Genomic DNA, 15,218 nt, shown 5'->3' with positions numbered 1-15,218 from the left:
CATTGACTCTGTATCGGTACCCCCTGTATATAGCCTCCACATTGACTCTGTATCGGTACCCCCTGTATATAGCCTCCACATTGACTCTGTATCGGTACCCCCTGTATATAGCCTCCACATTGACTCTGTACCGGTACCCCCTGTATATAGCCTCCACATTGACTCTGTACCGTAACACCCTGTATATAGCCTCCACATTGACTCTGTACCGGTACCCCCTGTATATAGCCTCCACATTGACTCTGTACCGGTACCCCCTGTATATAGCCTCCACATTGACTATATAGCCTCCACATTGACTCTGTACCGGTACCCCCTGGATATAGCCTCCACATTGACTATATAGCCTCCACATTGACTCTGTACCGGTACCCCCTGTATATAGCCTCCACATTGACTATATAGCCTCCACATTGACTCTGTACCGGTACCCCCTGTATATAGCCTCCACATTGACTCTGTACCGGTACCCCCTGTATATAGCCTCCACATTGACTCTGTATCGGTACCCCCTGTATATAGCCTCTACATTGACTCTGTACCGGTACCCCCTGTATATAGCCTCCACATTGACTCTGTACCGGTACCCCCTGTATATAGCCTCCACATTGACTCTGTACCGGTACCCCCTGTATATAGCCTCCACATTGACTCTGTACCGGTACCCCCTGTATATAGCCTCCACATTGACTCAGTACCGGGATCCCCTGTATATAGCCTCCACATTGACTCTGTACCATAATACCCTGTATATAGCCTCCACATTGACTCTGTACCGGTACCCCCTGTATATAGCCTCCACATTGACTCTGTACCGGTACCCCCTGTATATAGCCTCCACATTGACTCTGTACCGGTACCCATGTATATAGCCTCCACATTGACTCTGTACCGGTACCCCCTGTATATAGCCTCCACATTGACTCTGTACCGATACCCCCTGTATATAGCCTCCACATTGACTCTGTACCGGTACCCCCTGTATATAGCCTCCACATTGACTCTGTATCGGTACCCCCTGTATATAGCCTCCACATTGACTCTGTACCGGTACCCCCTGTATATAGCCTCCACATTGACTCTGTACCGGTACCCCCTGTATATAGCCTCCACATTGACTCTGTACCGGTACCCCCTGTATATAGCCTCCACATTAACTCTGTACCGGTACCCCCTGTATATAGCCTCCACATTGACTATATAGCCTCCACATTGACTCTGTACCGGTACCCCCTGTATATAGCCTCCACATTGACTATATAGCCTCCACATTGACTCTGTACCGGTACCCCCTGTATATAGCCTCCACATTGACTATATAGCCTCCACATTGACTCTGTACCGGTACCCCCTGTATATAGCCTCCACATTGACTATATAGCCTCCACATTGACTCTGTACCGGTACCCCCTGTATATAGCCTCCACATTGACTATATAGCCTCCACATTGACTCTGTACCGGTACCCCCTGTATATAGCCTCCACATTGACTCTGTACCGGTACCCCCTGTATATAGCCTCCACATTGACTCTGTACTGGTACCCCCTGTATATAGCCTCCACATTGACTCTGTACCGTAACACCCTGTATATAGCCTCCACATTGACTCTGTACCGGTACCCCCTGTATATAGCCTCCACATTGACTATATAGCCTCCACATTGACTCTGTACCGGTACCCCCTGTATATAGCCTCCACATTGACTATATAGCCTCCACATTGACTCTGTACCGGTACCCCCTGTATATAGCCTCCACATTGACTATATAGCCTCCACATTGACTCTGTACCGGTACCCCCTGGATATAGCCTCCACATTGACTATATAGCCTCCACATTGACTCTGTACCGGTACCCCCTGTATATAGCCTCCACATTGACTATATAGCCTCCACATTGACTCTGTACCGGTACCCCCTGTATATAGCCTCCACATTGACTCTGTACCGGTACCCCCTGTATATAGCCTCCACATTGACTCTGTATCGGTACCCCCTGTATATAGCCTCTACATTGACTCTGTACCGGTACCCCCTGTATATAGCCTCCACATTGACTCTGTACCGGTACCCCCTGTATATAGCCTCCACATTGACTCTGTACCGGTACCCCCTGTATATAGCCTCCACATTGACTCTGTACCGGTACCCCCTGTATATAGCCTCCACATTGACTCTGTACCGGTACCCATGTATATAGCCTCCACATTGACTCTGTACCGGTACCCCCTGTATATAGCCTCCACATTGACTCTGTACCGATACCCCCTGTATATAGCCTCCACATTGACTCTGTACCGGTACCCCCTGTATATAGCCTCCACATTGACTCTGTATCGGTACCCCCTGTATATAGCCTCCACATTGACTCTGTACCGGTACCCCCTGTATATAGCCTCCACATTGACTCTGTACCGGTACCCCCTGTATATAGCCTCCACATTGACTCTGTACCGGTACCCCCTGTATATAGCCTCCACATTAACTCTGTACCGGTACCCCCTGTATATAGCCTCCACATTGACTATATAGCCTCCACATTGACTCTGTACCGGTACCCCCTGTATATAGCCTCCACATTGACTATATAGCCTCCACATTGACTCTGTACCGGTACCCCCTGTATATAGCCTCCACATTGACTATATAGCCTCCACATTGACTCTGTACCGGTACCCCCTGTATATAGCCTCCACATTGACTATATAGCCTCCACATTGACTCTGTACCGGTACCCCCTGTATATAGCCTCCACATTGACTATATAGCCTCCACATTGACTCTGTACCGGTACCCCTGTATATAGCCTCCACATTGACTCTGTACCGGTACCCCCTGTATATAGCCTCCACATTGACTCTGTACTGGTACCCCCTGTATATAGCCTCCACATTGACTCTGTACCGTAACACCCTGTATATAGCCTCCACATTGACTCTGTACCGGTACCCCCTGTATATAGCCTCCACATTGACTATATAGCCTCCACATTGACTCTGTACCGGTACCCCCTGTATATAGCCTCCACATTGACTATATAGCCTCCACATTGACTCTGTACCGGTACCCCCTGTATATAGCCTCCACATTGACTATATAGCCTCCACATTGACTCTGTACCGGTACCCCCTGTATATAGCCTCCACATTGACTATATAGCCTCCACATTGACTCTGTACCATAACACCCTGTATATAGCCTCCACATTGACTATATAGCCTCCACATTGACTCTGTACCGGTACCCCCTGTATATAGCCTCCACATTGACTCTGTACCGTAACACCCTGTATATAGCCTCCACATTGACTCTGTACCGGTACCCCCTGTATATAGCCTCCACATTGACTCTGTATCGGTACCCCCTGTATATAGCCTCTACATTGACTCTGTACCGGTACCCCCTGTATATAGCCTCCACATTGACTCTGTACCGGTACCCCCTGTATATAGCCTCCACATTGACTCTGTACCGGTACCCCCTGTATATAGCCTCCACATTGACTCTGTACCGGTACCCCCTGTATATAGCCTCCACATTGACTCAGTACCGGGATCCCCTGTATATAGCCTCCACATTGACTCTGTACCATAATACCCTGTATATAGCCTCCACATTGACTCTGTACCGGTACCCCCTGTATATAGCCTCCACATTGACTCTGTACCGGTACCCATGTATATAGCCTCCACATTGACTCTGTACCGGTACCCCCTGTATATAGCCTCCACATTGACTCTGTACCGATACCCCCTGTATATAGCCTCCACATTGACTCTGTACCGGTACCCCCTGTATATAGCCTCCACATTGACTCTGTATCGGTACCCCCTGTATATAGCCTCCACATTGACTCTGTACCGGTACCCCCTGTATATAGCCTCCACATTGACTCTGTACCGGTACCCCCTGTATATAGCCTCCACATTGACTCTGTACCGGTACCCCCTGTATATAGCCTCCACATTAACTCTGTACTGGTACCCCCTGTATATAGCCTCCACATTGACTATATAGCCTCCACATTGACTCTGTACCGGTACCCCCTGTATATAGCCTCCACATTGACTATATTGACTCTGTACCGGTACCCCCTGTATATAGCCTCCACATTGACTATATAGCCTCCACATTGACTCTGTACCGGTACCCCCTGTATATAGCCTCCACATTGACTATATAGCCTCCACATTGACTCTGTACCGGTACCCCCTGTATATAGCCTCCACATTGACTATATAGCCTCCACATTGACTCTGTACCGGTACCCCCTGTATATAGCCTCCACATTGACTCTGTACCGGTACCCCCTGTATATAGCCTCCACATTGACTCTGTACTGGTACCCCCTGTATATAGCCTCCACATTGACTCTGTACCGTAACACCCTGTATATAGCCTCCACATTGACTCTGTACCGGTACCCCCTGTATATAGCCTCCACATTGACTATATAGCCTCCACATTGACTCTGTACCGGTACCCCCTGTATATAGCCTCCACATTGACTATATAGTCTCCACATTGACTCTGTACCGGTACCCCCTGTATATAGCCTCCACATTGACTATATAGCCTCCACATTGACTCTGTACCGGTACCCCCTGTATATAGCCTCCACATTGACTATATAGCCTCCACATTGACTCTGTATCGGTACCCCCTGTATATAGCCTCCACATTGACTCTGTACCGGTACCCCCTGTATATAGCCTCCACATTGACTCTGTACCGGTACCCCCTGTATATAGCCTCCACATTGACTCTGTACCGGTACCCCCTGTATATAGCCTCCACATTGACTCTGTACCGGTACCCCCTGTATATAGCCTCCACATTGACTCTGTACCGGTACCCCCTGTATATAGCCTCCACAGTGACTCTGTACCGGTACCCCCTGTATATCGCCTCCACATTGACTCTGTACCGGTACCCCCTGTATATAGCCTCCACATTGACTCTGTACCGGTACCCCCTGTATATAGCCTCCACATTGACTCTGTACCGGTACCCCCTGTATATAGCCTCCACATTGACTCTGTATCGGTACCCCCTGTATATAGCCTCCACATTGACTCTGTACCGGTACCCCCTGTATATAGCCTCCACATTGACTCTGTACCGTAACACCCTGTATATAGCCTCCACATTGACTCTGTACCGGTACCCCCTGTATATAGCCTCCACATTGACTCTGTACCGGTACCCCCTGTATATAGCCTCCACATTGACTCTGTACCGGTACCCCCTGTATATAGCCTCCACATTGACTCTGTACCGGTACCCCCTGTATATCGCCTCCACATTGACTCTGTACCGGTACCCCCTGTATATAGCCTCCACATTGACTCTGTACCGGTACCCCCTGTATATAGCCTCCACATTGACTCTGTACCGGTACCCCCTGTATATAGCCTCCACATTGACTCTGTATCGGTACCCCCTGTATATAGCCTCCACATTGACTCTGTACCGGTACCCCCTGTATATAGCCTCCACATTGACTCTGTACCGTAACACCCTGTATATAGCCTCCACATTGACTCTGTACCGGTACCCCCTGTATATAGCCTCCACATTGACTCTGTACCGGTACCCCCTGTATATAGCCTCCACATTGACTCTATACCGGTACCCCCTGTATATAGCCTCCACATTGACTCTGTACCGGTACCCCCTGTATATAGCCTCCACATTGACTCTGTACCGTAACACCCTGTATATAGCCTCCACATTGACTCTGTACCGGTACCCCCTGTATATAGCCTCCACATTGACTCTGTACCGGTACCCCCTGTATATAGCCTCCACATTGACTCTGTACCGTAACACCCTGTATATAGTCTCCACATTGACTCTGTACCGTAACACCCTGTATATAGCCTCCACATTGACTCTGTACCGTAACACCCTGTATATAGTCTCCACATTGACTCTGTACCGTAACACCCTGTATATAGCCTCCACATTGACTCTGTACCGTAACACCCTGTATATAGCCTCCACATTGACTCTGTACCGTAACACCCTGTATATAGCCTCCACATTGACTCTGTACCGTAACACCCTGTATATAGCCTCCACAATGTTATTTTACTGATGCTTTTTAATTATTTGTTATTCTTATTAGGTATTTTTTTAAACAGCATTGTTGGTTAAGGCTTGTAAGTAAGCATTTCACTGTAGTGTCTACACCTGTTGTATTCGGAGCAAGACACAGAGAAAGACAGAGACAGAGAGACAGAGAGAGAGACAGAGACAGAGAGAGAGACAGACAGAGAGAGGTCTTACGTGGACAGCTGTTCATAGTGTACCACTCCATCAGAGAGAGAGACAGAGAGAGACAGAGAGAGAGAGACAGAGAGAGAGAGACAGAGAGAGAGAGACAGAGAGAGAGAGACAGAGACAGAGAGAGAGAGACAGAGAGAGGTCTTACGTGGACAGCTGTTCATAGTGTACCACTCCATACACTGTCCGAAGGGGAAGGAGGCCACGTATGCATTCGAGTCCACACACTGCTTCATGTTGCTGCACCACATACACTCAGAGCTGCTGCTGGTACACTCAGTACACGTAGCCCGCATGGAGCACGCCGTCCGACACTGCTTGGCACTGTGATTGGCTGACGAGACAGGAAGGAAGCATATATGTAATGGATCCACACTCAGAGAGAACGGAAGGGGACTGGGAGACAACGATGAATAATGTATTGGATCCACACTCAGAGAGAACAGAAGGGGACTGGGAGACAACGATGAATAATGTATTGGATCCACTCAGAGAGAACAGAAGGGGACTGGGAGACAACGATGAATAATGTATTGGATCCACACTCAGAGAGAACAGAAGGGGACTGGGAGACAACGATGAATAATGTATTGGATCCACTCAGAGAGAACAGAAGGGGACTGGGAGACAACGATGAATAATGTATTGGATCCACACTCAGAGAGAACAGAAGGGGACTGGGAGACAACGATGAATAATGTATTTTATATCAATAACCTATTTATAAATGATCTACTGGGAATTATGCAGATATGCAAAACATTGACTTGGAGAGTGTGTCCATTTAGCTATTTTCACTACAGTCCCCATTTTTCAAAAAGTTTCACATAAACCAGTGTGTGTGTTTGTATATGCGTGTGTGTGTGTGTGTGTGTGTGTGTGTGTGTGTGTGTGTGTGTGTGTGTATATGCGTGTGTGTGCGTGTATATGCGCGTGTGTGTGTGTGTATCTAACCTGCTCGTTCACACAGACTCCCGTTTACAGGGTTAATGCAGGTCTGGGCCTTAAGGCCGCTGGATGCCGGTTCTGCTAGGTAACCACAGAAACCGGCGTCGCTGGGTTCCCCCGGCAACCACTGGAGGGAGGTGTTAGTGAAGGGTGACATGTCTTCCCAGCACCAATAGGAGACGTTGATCTTCCTCAGCCCCACCCACGGCGTCACCAAGGCCTTGTACTGAAAAGACCAATCAGAAACATGACTAATATTAGACGGTTATAGACACAAACCAAGATTCCATCCAAACATTTCAAGCCAATTAATTATCTGACGCATGAAAGAAGGTCACAACCCGGCTGATGGAAACATGAAATGGCGGTCCACTTTTATAAATTTACATTTTAGTCATTTAGCAGACGCTCTTATCCAGAGCGACTTACAGTAGTGAATGCATACATTTTATACATTTCATTTCATGCATTTTTGTACTGGTCCCCCGTGGGAATCGAACCCACAACCCTGGCGTTGCACACACCATGCTCTACCAACTAAGCCACAGGGACGGCCTGTGGCTATAAATGCTGAATTCTTTTCATTCGACATGGTGGAATGAATGAAACCAAGATTGAACTCTTAAACCTGAATGCCAAACGTCACATCTGGAGGAAACCTGGCACCATCCCTACGGTGAAGCACGGTGGTGGCAGCATCATGATGTGGGGATGTTTTTCAGCGGCAGGGACTGGGAGACTAGTTAGAATCGAGGCAAAGATGAACGGATCAAAGAACAGAGAGATCCTTGATGGAAACCTGCTCCAGAGCGCTCAGGACCTCAGACTGGGGCGAAGGTTCGACGGTTCACCTTCCAACAGTGCCTTTGGGACAAGTCTCTGAATGTCCTTGAGTCTGAACTTGAACCCCAATCGAACATCTCTGGAGAGACTTGAAAGTAGCTGTGCAGCGACACTCCCCATCCAACCTGACAGAGCTTGAGAGGATCTGCAGAGAAGAATGGGAGAAACTCCCCAAATACAGGTGTGCCAAGCTTGTAGCGTCATACCCAAGAAGACGAGGCTGTAATCGCTGCCAAAGGTGCTAATAACCTACTTTCATTATGTATTGTGATGTCATTATGGGGTATTGTGATGTCATTATGGGGTATTGTGATGTCATTATGGGGTATTGTGATGTCATTATGGGGTATTGTGTGTAGATTGATGAGGATTTTTCTTTCTTTTAATCCATTTTAGAATAAGGCTGTAACGTAACAAAATCTGGATAAAGTCAAGGGGTTTAAATACTTTCTGAATGCACTGTATGTTGTAATATATTGTAACGATAGTGACCTTGCTATATACAGTACCAGTCAAAGGTTGGGACACACCTACTCAGTCAAGGGTTTTTCTTTATTTTTACTATTTTCTACATTGTAGAATAATAGTAAATATGTTAAAACTATGAAATAACACATATGGAATCAAGTAGTAACCAATAAAGTGTTTTATTATATAATTTTGATTCTTCCAAATAGCCACCCTTTGCCTTAATGACAGCTTTGCACACTCTTGGCATTCTCTCAACCAGTTTCATGAGGTAGTCACCTGGAATGCATTTCAATTAACAGGTGTGCCTTGTTAAAAGTGAATTTGTGGAATTGCTTTCCTTCTTAATGTGTTTGAGCCAATCAGTTGTGTTGTGACAAGGTAGGGGTGGTATACAGAAGATAGCCCTATATGGTAAAATACCATATTATGGCAAGAACAGGTTAAATAAGGCAGTCCATCATTTACTTTAAGACATGAAGGTCAGTCAATACTTTGACAGTTTCTTCAAGTGCAGTAACAAAAACTAACAAGAGCTATGATGAAACTGGCTCTCATGAGGACCGCCACAGGAAAGGAAGACCCAGAGTTACCTCTGCTGCAGAGGATAAGTTCATTCGAGTTACCAGCCTCAGAAATTGCAGCCAAAATAAATTCTTCACAGAGTTCAAGTAACAGACACACATCAACTTTTCGGAGGAGACTGCGTGAATCAGGCCTTCGTGGACGAATTGCTGCAAAGAAACCACTACTAAAGGACACCAATAAGAAGAAGAGACTTGCTTGGGCCAAGAAACACTAGAAATGGACATTATACCGGTGGAAATCTGTCCTTTGGTCTGATGAGTCCAAATTTGAGATTTTTGGTTCCAACAGCCATATCTTTGTGAGACACAGTAGGTGAACGGATGATCTCGTCATGTGTGGTTCCCACCGTGAAGCATGGAGGAGGAGGTGTGATGTTGCTTTGCTGGTGACACACTTAACCAGCATGGCTACCACAGCATTCTGCAGCGATACGCCATCCCATCTGGTTTGCCCTTAGTGGGACTATCATTTGTTTTTCAAAAGGACTATGACCCAACACACCTCCAGGCTGTGTAAGGGCTATTTGACCAAGAAGGAGAGTGATGAGAGCTGCATCAGATGACCTGGCCTCCACAATCACCTGACCTCAACCCAATAGAGATGGTTTGGGATGAGTTGGACCGCAGAGCGAAGGAAAAGCAGACAACAAGTGCTCAGCATATGTGGGAACTCCTTCAAGACTGTTGGAAAAACATTCCATGTGAAGCTGGTTGAGAGAACGCCAAGACTGTGTAAAGGTGTCATCAAAGCAAAGGGTGGCTACTTTGAAGAATCTCAAATATATTTTTATTTGTTTAACCCTTATTTGGTTACTACACGATTCATGTGTTATTTCATAGTTTTGATGTCTCCACTATACAATGTAGAAAATAGTACAAATAAAGAAAAACCCTTGAATGAGTAGGTGAGTCAACTTTTGACTGGTATATGTTGTAATATATTGTAACTATAGTAACCTTTCTATATATGTTGTAATAAATTGTAACTATAGTGACATTTCTATATATGTTGTAATAAATTGTAACTATAGTGACATTTCTATATATGTTGTAATAAATTGTAACTATAGTGACCTTTCTATATATGTTGTAATAAATTGTAACTATAGTGACCTTTCTATATATGTTGTAATAAATTGTAACTATAGTAACCTTTCTATATATGTTGTAATAAATTGTAACTATAGTGACCTTTCTATATATGTTGTAATAAATTGTAACTATAGTGACCTTTCTATATATGTTGTAATAAATTGTAACTATAGTAACCTTTCTATATATGTTGTAATAAATTGTAACTATAGTAACCTTGCTCACCAGAACGTTCATGATCTGCAGCTCTTTAAGGACGAAGTCCACCTTCTTCTGATTGGTCAACGAGGCCAGGACGGCGTTGTGACCCCGACAGGTCAGCTTGGCGTTGTCGTACGAGTCCTTTGCTGTGATGAACTTCAGACACGAGTTACCCACCAGGTGCCAACTCTCACCACAAATATTCTCTGGAGGGAGAAAGATACATTTTGATATATTATAAAGAGAGATAGATGTCTATAGAAACAAAATGTTCTCTGCAAGAAGAACAGGACAGGACCGTTGAAAGGATACCTTGGGGATTTTGTCAATGAGGCCCTTTATTTCCCCAGAGTCAGATGAACTCGTGGATACCATGTTTATGTCTCAGTGTCCACTATGAAGGAAGTTACAAGTAGTTTTGCGAGCCAATGCTAACTAGCGTTACCCATAGACTTCCAGTCATTGCGCTATCTACTAGCATGACTATGGGGAAATAGATTAAGGTCCTCATAGCCAACATCCCCAAAGTATCCCTTTAAAACATCTAACACCAACTTATCAGGGCAACATACAAATCTGTAGGAAACAATTGTGATCAGTCCTTTCCTATGGTACAGTACCTTCAGAAAGTATTCATACCCCTTAACTTATTCCACATTTTGTTGTTACAGATTGAATTCAAAATGGATTAAATAAATACAAAAGCTCACACATCTATACACAATACCCCATAATGACAAAGTGAAAACATGTTTTTAGAAATGTTTGCACATTTATTGAAATCGAAATACCAAAATATCCAATTTACATCAGTATTCACAGCCGCTGAGTAAATACTTTGTAAAATCACCTTTAGCGGCGATTACAGCTGTGAGTCTTTCTGGGTAAGTCTCTAAGAGCTTTACACACCTGGATTGTACAATATCTGCACATTATTCTTTTCAAAATTCTTCAAGCTCTGTCAAGTTGAATGTTGATCATTGCTAGACAGACATTTTCAAGTATTGCCATTGATTTTCTTCTCCCAGGTTTTCCTCTAAGATTGTGCCTGTGCTTAATGCTTAATATTAGGACAGTTTAAAATAAATATAGTAGGCCTAGCCTATAGAAACCTGATGGGATCCTCCTCTTTTAATAGAGGCCATCACTCTGTTTTCTCCCACATTTGCATAGCTTATAGAAATGTTGCGCAACATGAGCTCACGGGCTCTCGTGAAGTGTTCGATTAGATTATTCAATTACATTTGCATTGATGTCAGAGTGAATAGAGGGACAATAGAGTGCTGAGTACCAGGCAGTTAGCAAGTTCAGTAGGTTACTAACGACCAGCAGCAGCATCAGAGCTTGGAGAAGACTAGTTACCGTGACTAAACGGTCATGTGGAATTTGACTGCCTTCCTGACTCGTGACCGCCCGTGTGGCGGTAATACGGTCACCTCAACAGCCCTAGCGATTGGACAAGACTGTAACACCTACTGACCAGGACATTAGGGAGTTGTTGGGGGAATTGGTAGATGACCTTTTAGATATTACTGCACTGTCGGAACTAGAAGCACAAGCATTTCGCTACACTCGCATTAACACCTGTTAACCATGTGTATGTGACCTATAACATTTGATAACTACCAAATGGATATGACGGAAAAGGGGTAAAAATATCTATATTATTATTAAACACGGAATGAGTCCATGCAACTTATTACGTGATTCGTTAAGCACATTTTTACTCCTAAACATATTTATGCTTGCCATAACAAAGGGAATAAATACTTATTGAGTCAAGGATCTTTCAGCTTTTCATTTTTTTATTCATAAAAATAAAAAAATAAAAATCCACTTTGGCATTATGGGGTAGTGTGTAGATCAGTGACACAAAACAGCAACACAGCAACATTATGAAAAAGTCAAGGAGTGTGAATCATTTCTGAAGGCTCTGTATGTAAATGGGGGATACCTCTAAGAAAAGCAGGAATTCCTGATTAATCAATTAGGAAGAAACACATCCCTGCAATGCATAGCACAGTATACTGTTAAACACTAGCAAACCAGTACAGCTTTGAGGAGAGATGTACAGTAGTATACAGGAAAGGTTTTGCATTACCAGGTAGAGAGATGCAGTTCTGGTTTCTTACCAGGTAGAGAGATACACTTCTGGTTTCTTACCAGATAGAGAGATGCACTTCTGGTTTCTTACCAGGTAGAGGGATGCAGTTCTGGTTTCTGGGCTCTTACCAGTTGCTTTCTAGGTTACCAGGTAAGCATATACACCTCTGTTTTTTTGGGGTTCTCACCTGGTAGAGCGATGCACTCCTGGTTCCGAGGTTCCCACTGGCAGTTCTGGTCCACCCCACAGCTCTTACAGCTGGTCTTCTTGTTGCAGACATATGATGGGTTGTCTTTAGGACAGACATCATACTCCATGATGGCCCCCTGGGGTAGGAAGACATGTCCTACATATTAACATAAACTAGTATTTCCTGCTTACTCCCTCCTGATTCCAGGAGTCTTCCCATTTCTGAAAACCCTGGGTATGTTACTGGAATTCTGCAGCGAAGAGACAGTGTGTAAAGTCCATGTAATCTACTATAACGTTATGATAATGAGCGCAGCCCATTGGCCGTTCTTACCGTGACGGCTGTACAGTTTGAGCTCACGGAGAGACACTGAACAGCACACCACTGGCAGCCGTTGGTATTGGATGTGCAGCTGTAGCAGTCCGTGTACTGGTCACAACGATCGTTGTCAACATCTACAATACAACCACAGAGGAATATTTAGTACAGTTAGTAGTATAGTTACAGTACACGTACAGTATCCGTATGTGCACAGTATTCATACAGTATTAATATAGTATTAGTATGCGTACAGTATTCATACAGTATTAGTATACTATTCATACATGATTCGTACAGTATTAGTATTCATACATGATTAGTATAGTATTCATACATGATTCGTACCGTATTAGTAAATTATTAGTATTAATACATGATTCGTACAGTATTAGTAAAGTATTAGTATTAATACATGATTCGTACAGTATTAATACATGATTTGTACTGTATTAGTAAAGTATTAATACATGATTCGTACGGCATTAGTAAAGTATTAATACATGATTCGTACAGTATTAGTAAAGTATTAATACATGATTCGTACAGTATTAGTATAGTATTCATACATGATTCGTACAGTATTAGTAAAGTATTAGTATTCACTACATGATTCGTACATTATTAATACATGATTCGTACTGTATTAAAGTATTAATACATGATTCGTACAGTATTAGTATACATACATGATTAGTACAGTATTAGTAGAGTATTAGTATAGTATTCATACATGATTCGTACAGTATTAGTAAATTATTAGTATTAATACATGATTCGTACAGTATTAATACATGATTCGTACTGTATTAGTAAAGTATTAATACATGATTCGTACAGTATTAGTATACATACATGATTAGTACAGTATTAGTAGAGTATTCATACATGATTAGTACAGTATTAGTATAGTATTAATACATGATTCATAAAGTATTAGTAAAGTATTAGTATTCATACATGATTCGTACAGTATTAGTACAGTATTAGTATTCATACATGATTCGTACAGTATTAGTATTCATACATGATTCGTACAGTATTAGTACAGTATTAGTATTCATACATGATTCGTACAGTATTCGTACAGTATTAGTATTCATACATGATTCGTACAGTATTAGTACAGTATTAGTATTCATACATGATTCGTACAGTATTAGTACAGTATTAGTATTCATACATGATTCGTACAGTATTAGTACAGTACTAGTATAGTAGTAGTACTGGCTGTACAGCTGTACTGGTCACAACGATCGTTGTCAACATCCACAATAGAAGTTCTCCAGTCAATTTTTTACTTTTACTGTTGAAACGCGATATCCCAAGTATAAATACAGTAAAGTACACACAAAGGGTAAAAAAATATGTTTTGTGCAATGTGATTTTTAGACAACTAAAAAGGAGCAGGGCATTCAAGTTGTTGGTCTGATGGTCTCTCTGGTCCACAAGCTAGACCAGGCTCTCTCCTCCACAAGCTAGACCAGGCTCTCTGGTCCACAAGCTAGACCAGGCTCTCTGGTCCACAAGCTAGACCAGGCTCTCTCTGGTCCACAAGCTAGACCAGGCTCTCTCTGGTCCACAAGCTAGACCAGGCTCTCTCTGGTCCACAAGCTAGACCAGGCTCTCTGGTCCACAAGCTAGACCAGGCTCTCTGGTCCACAAGCTAGACCAGGCTCTCTCTGGTCCACAAGCTAGACCAGGCTCTCTCTGGTCCACAAGCTAGACCAGGCTCTCTCTGGTCCACAAGCTAGACCAGGCTCTCTGGTCCACAAGCTAGACCAGGCTCTCTGGTCCGCAAGCTAGACCAGGCTCTCTCTGGTCCGCAAGCTAGACCAGGCTCTCTCTGGTCCATAAGCTAGACCAGGCTCTCTCTGGTCCACAAGCTAGACCAGCCTCTCTCTGGTCCGCAAGCTAGACCAGCCTCTCTCTGGTCCACAAGCTAGACCAGCCTCTCTCCTCCACAAGCTAGACCAGGCTCTCTCTGGTCCACCAGCTAGACCAGGCTCTCTCTGGTCCACCATTTAGACCAGGCTCTCTCTCCTCCACAAGCTAGACCAGGCTCTCTCTGGTCCGCAAGCTAGACCAGGCTCTCTGGTCCACAAGCTAGACCAGGCTCTCTCTGGTCCACAAGCTAGACCAGGCTCTCTCTGGTCCACAAGCTAGACCAGGCTCTC

At 44.2% G+C, this 15,218-nt stretch overlaps 1 protein-coding gene across 8 annotated transcripts in view; it reads right to left on the bottom strand.

Moving 5' to 3' along the window:
• LOC106610160 (attractin) overlaps positions 1-15,218 on the bottom strand; it is a 200,869-nt gene that overhangs the window by 119,553 nt on the left and 66,098 nt on the right. For all 8 annotated transcript variants that reach the window (XM_045704524.2, XM_045704555.2, XM_045704577.2 and 5 more), the window contains exons 13-17: positions 13,057-13,178; positions 12,721-12,859; positions 10,454-10,635; positions 7,245-7,464; positions 6,439-6,624 (exon numbers count right to left, since the gene is read on the bottom strand). In XM_045704524.2, coding sequence (XP_045560480.1) covers positions 6,439-6,624; positions 7,245-7,464; positions 10,454-10,635; positions 12,721-12,859; positions 13,057-13,178 — 849 coding nt within the window. The remainder of the gene's footprint in view (positions 1-6,438; positions 6,625-7,244; positions 7,465-10,453; positions 10,636-12,720; positions 12,860-13,056; positions 13,179-15,218) is intronic.

This window comes from Salmo salar, chromosome 01 (assembly GCF_965601325.2).
Source record: "Salmo salar chromosome 01, fSalSal1, whole genome shotgun sequence".
NCBI lineage: Eukaryota > Metazoa > Chordata > Actinopteri > Salmoniformes > Salmonidae > Salmo > Salmo salar.
The sequence above is the reverse complement of the archived record's forward strand: the minus strand, read 5'-3'. Positions and strand labels throughout refer to the sequence as shown.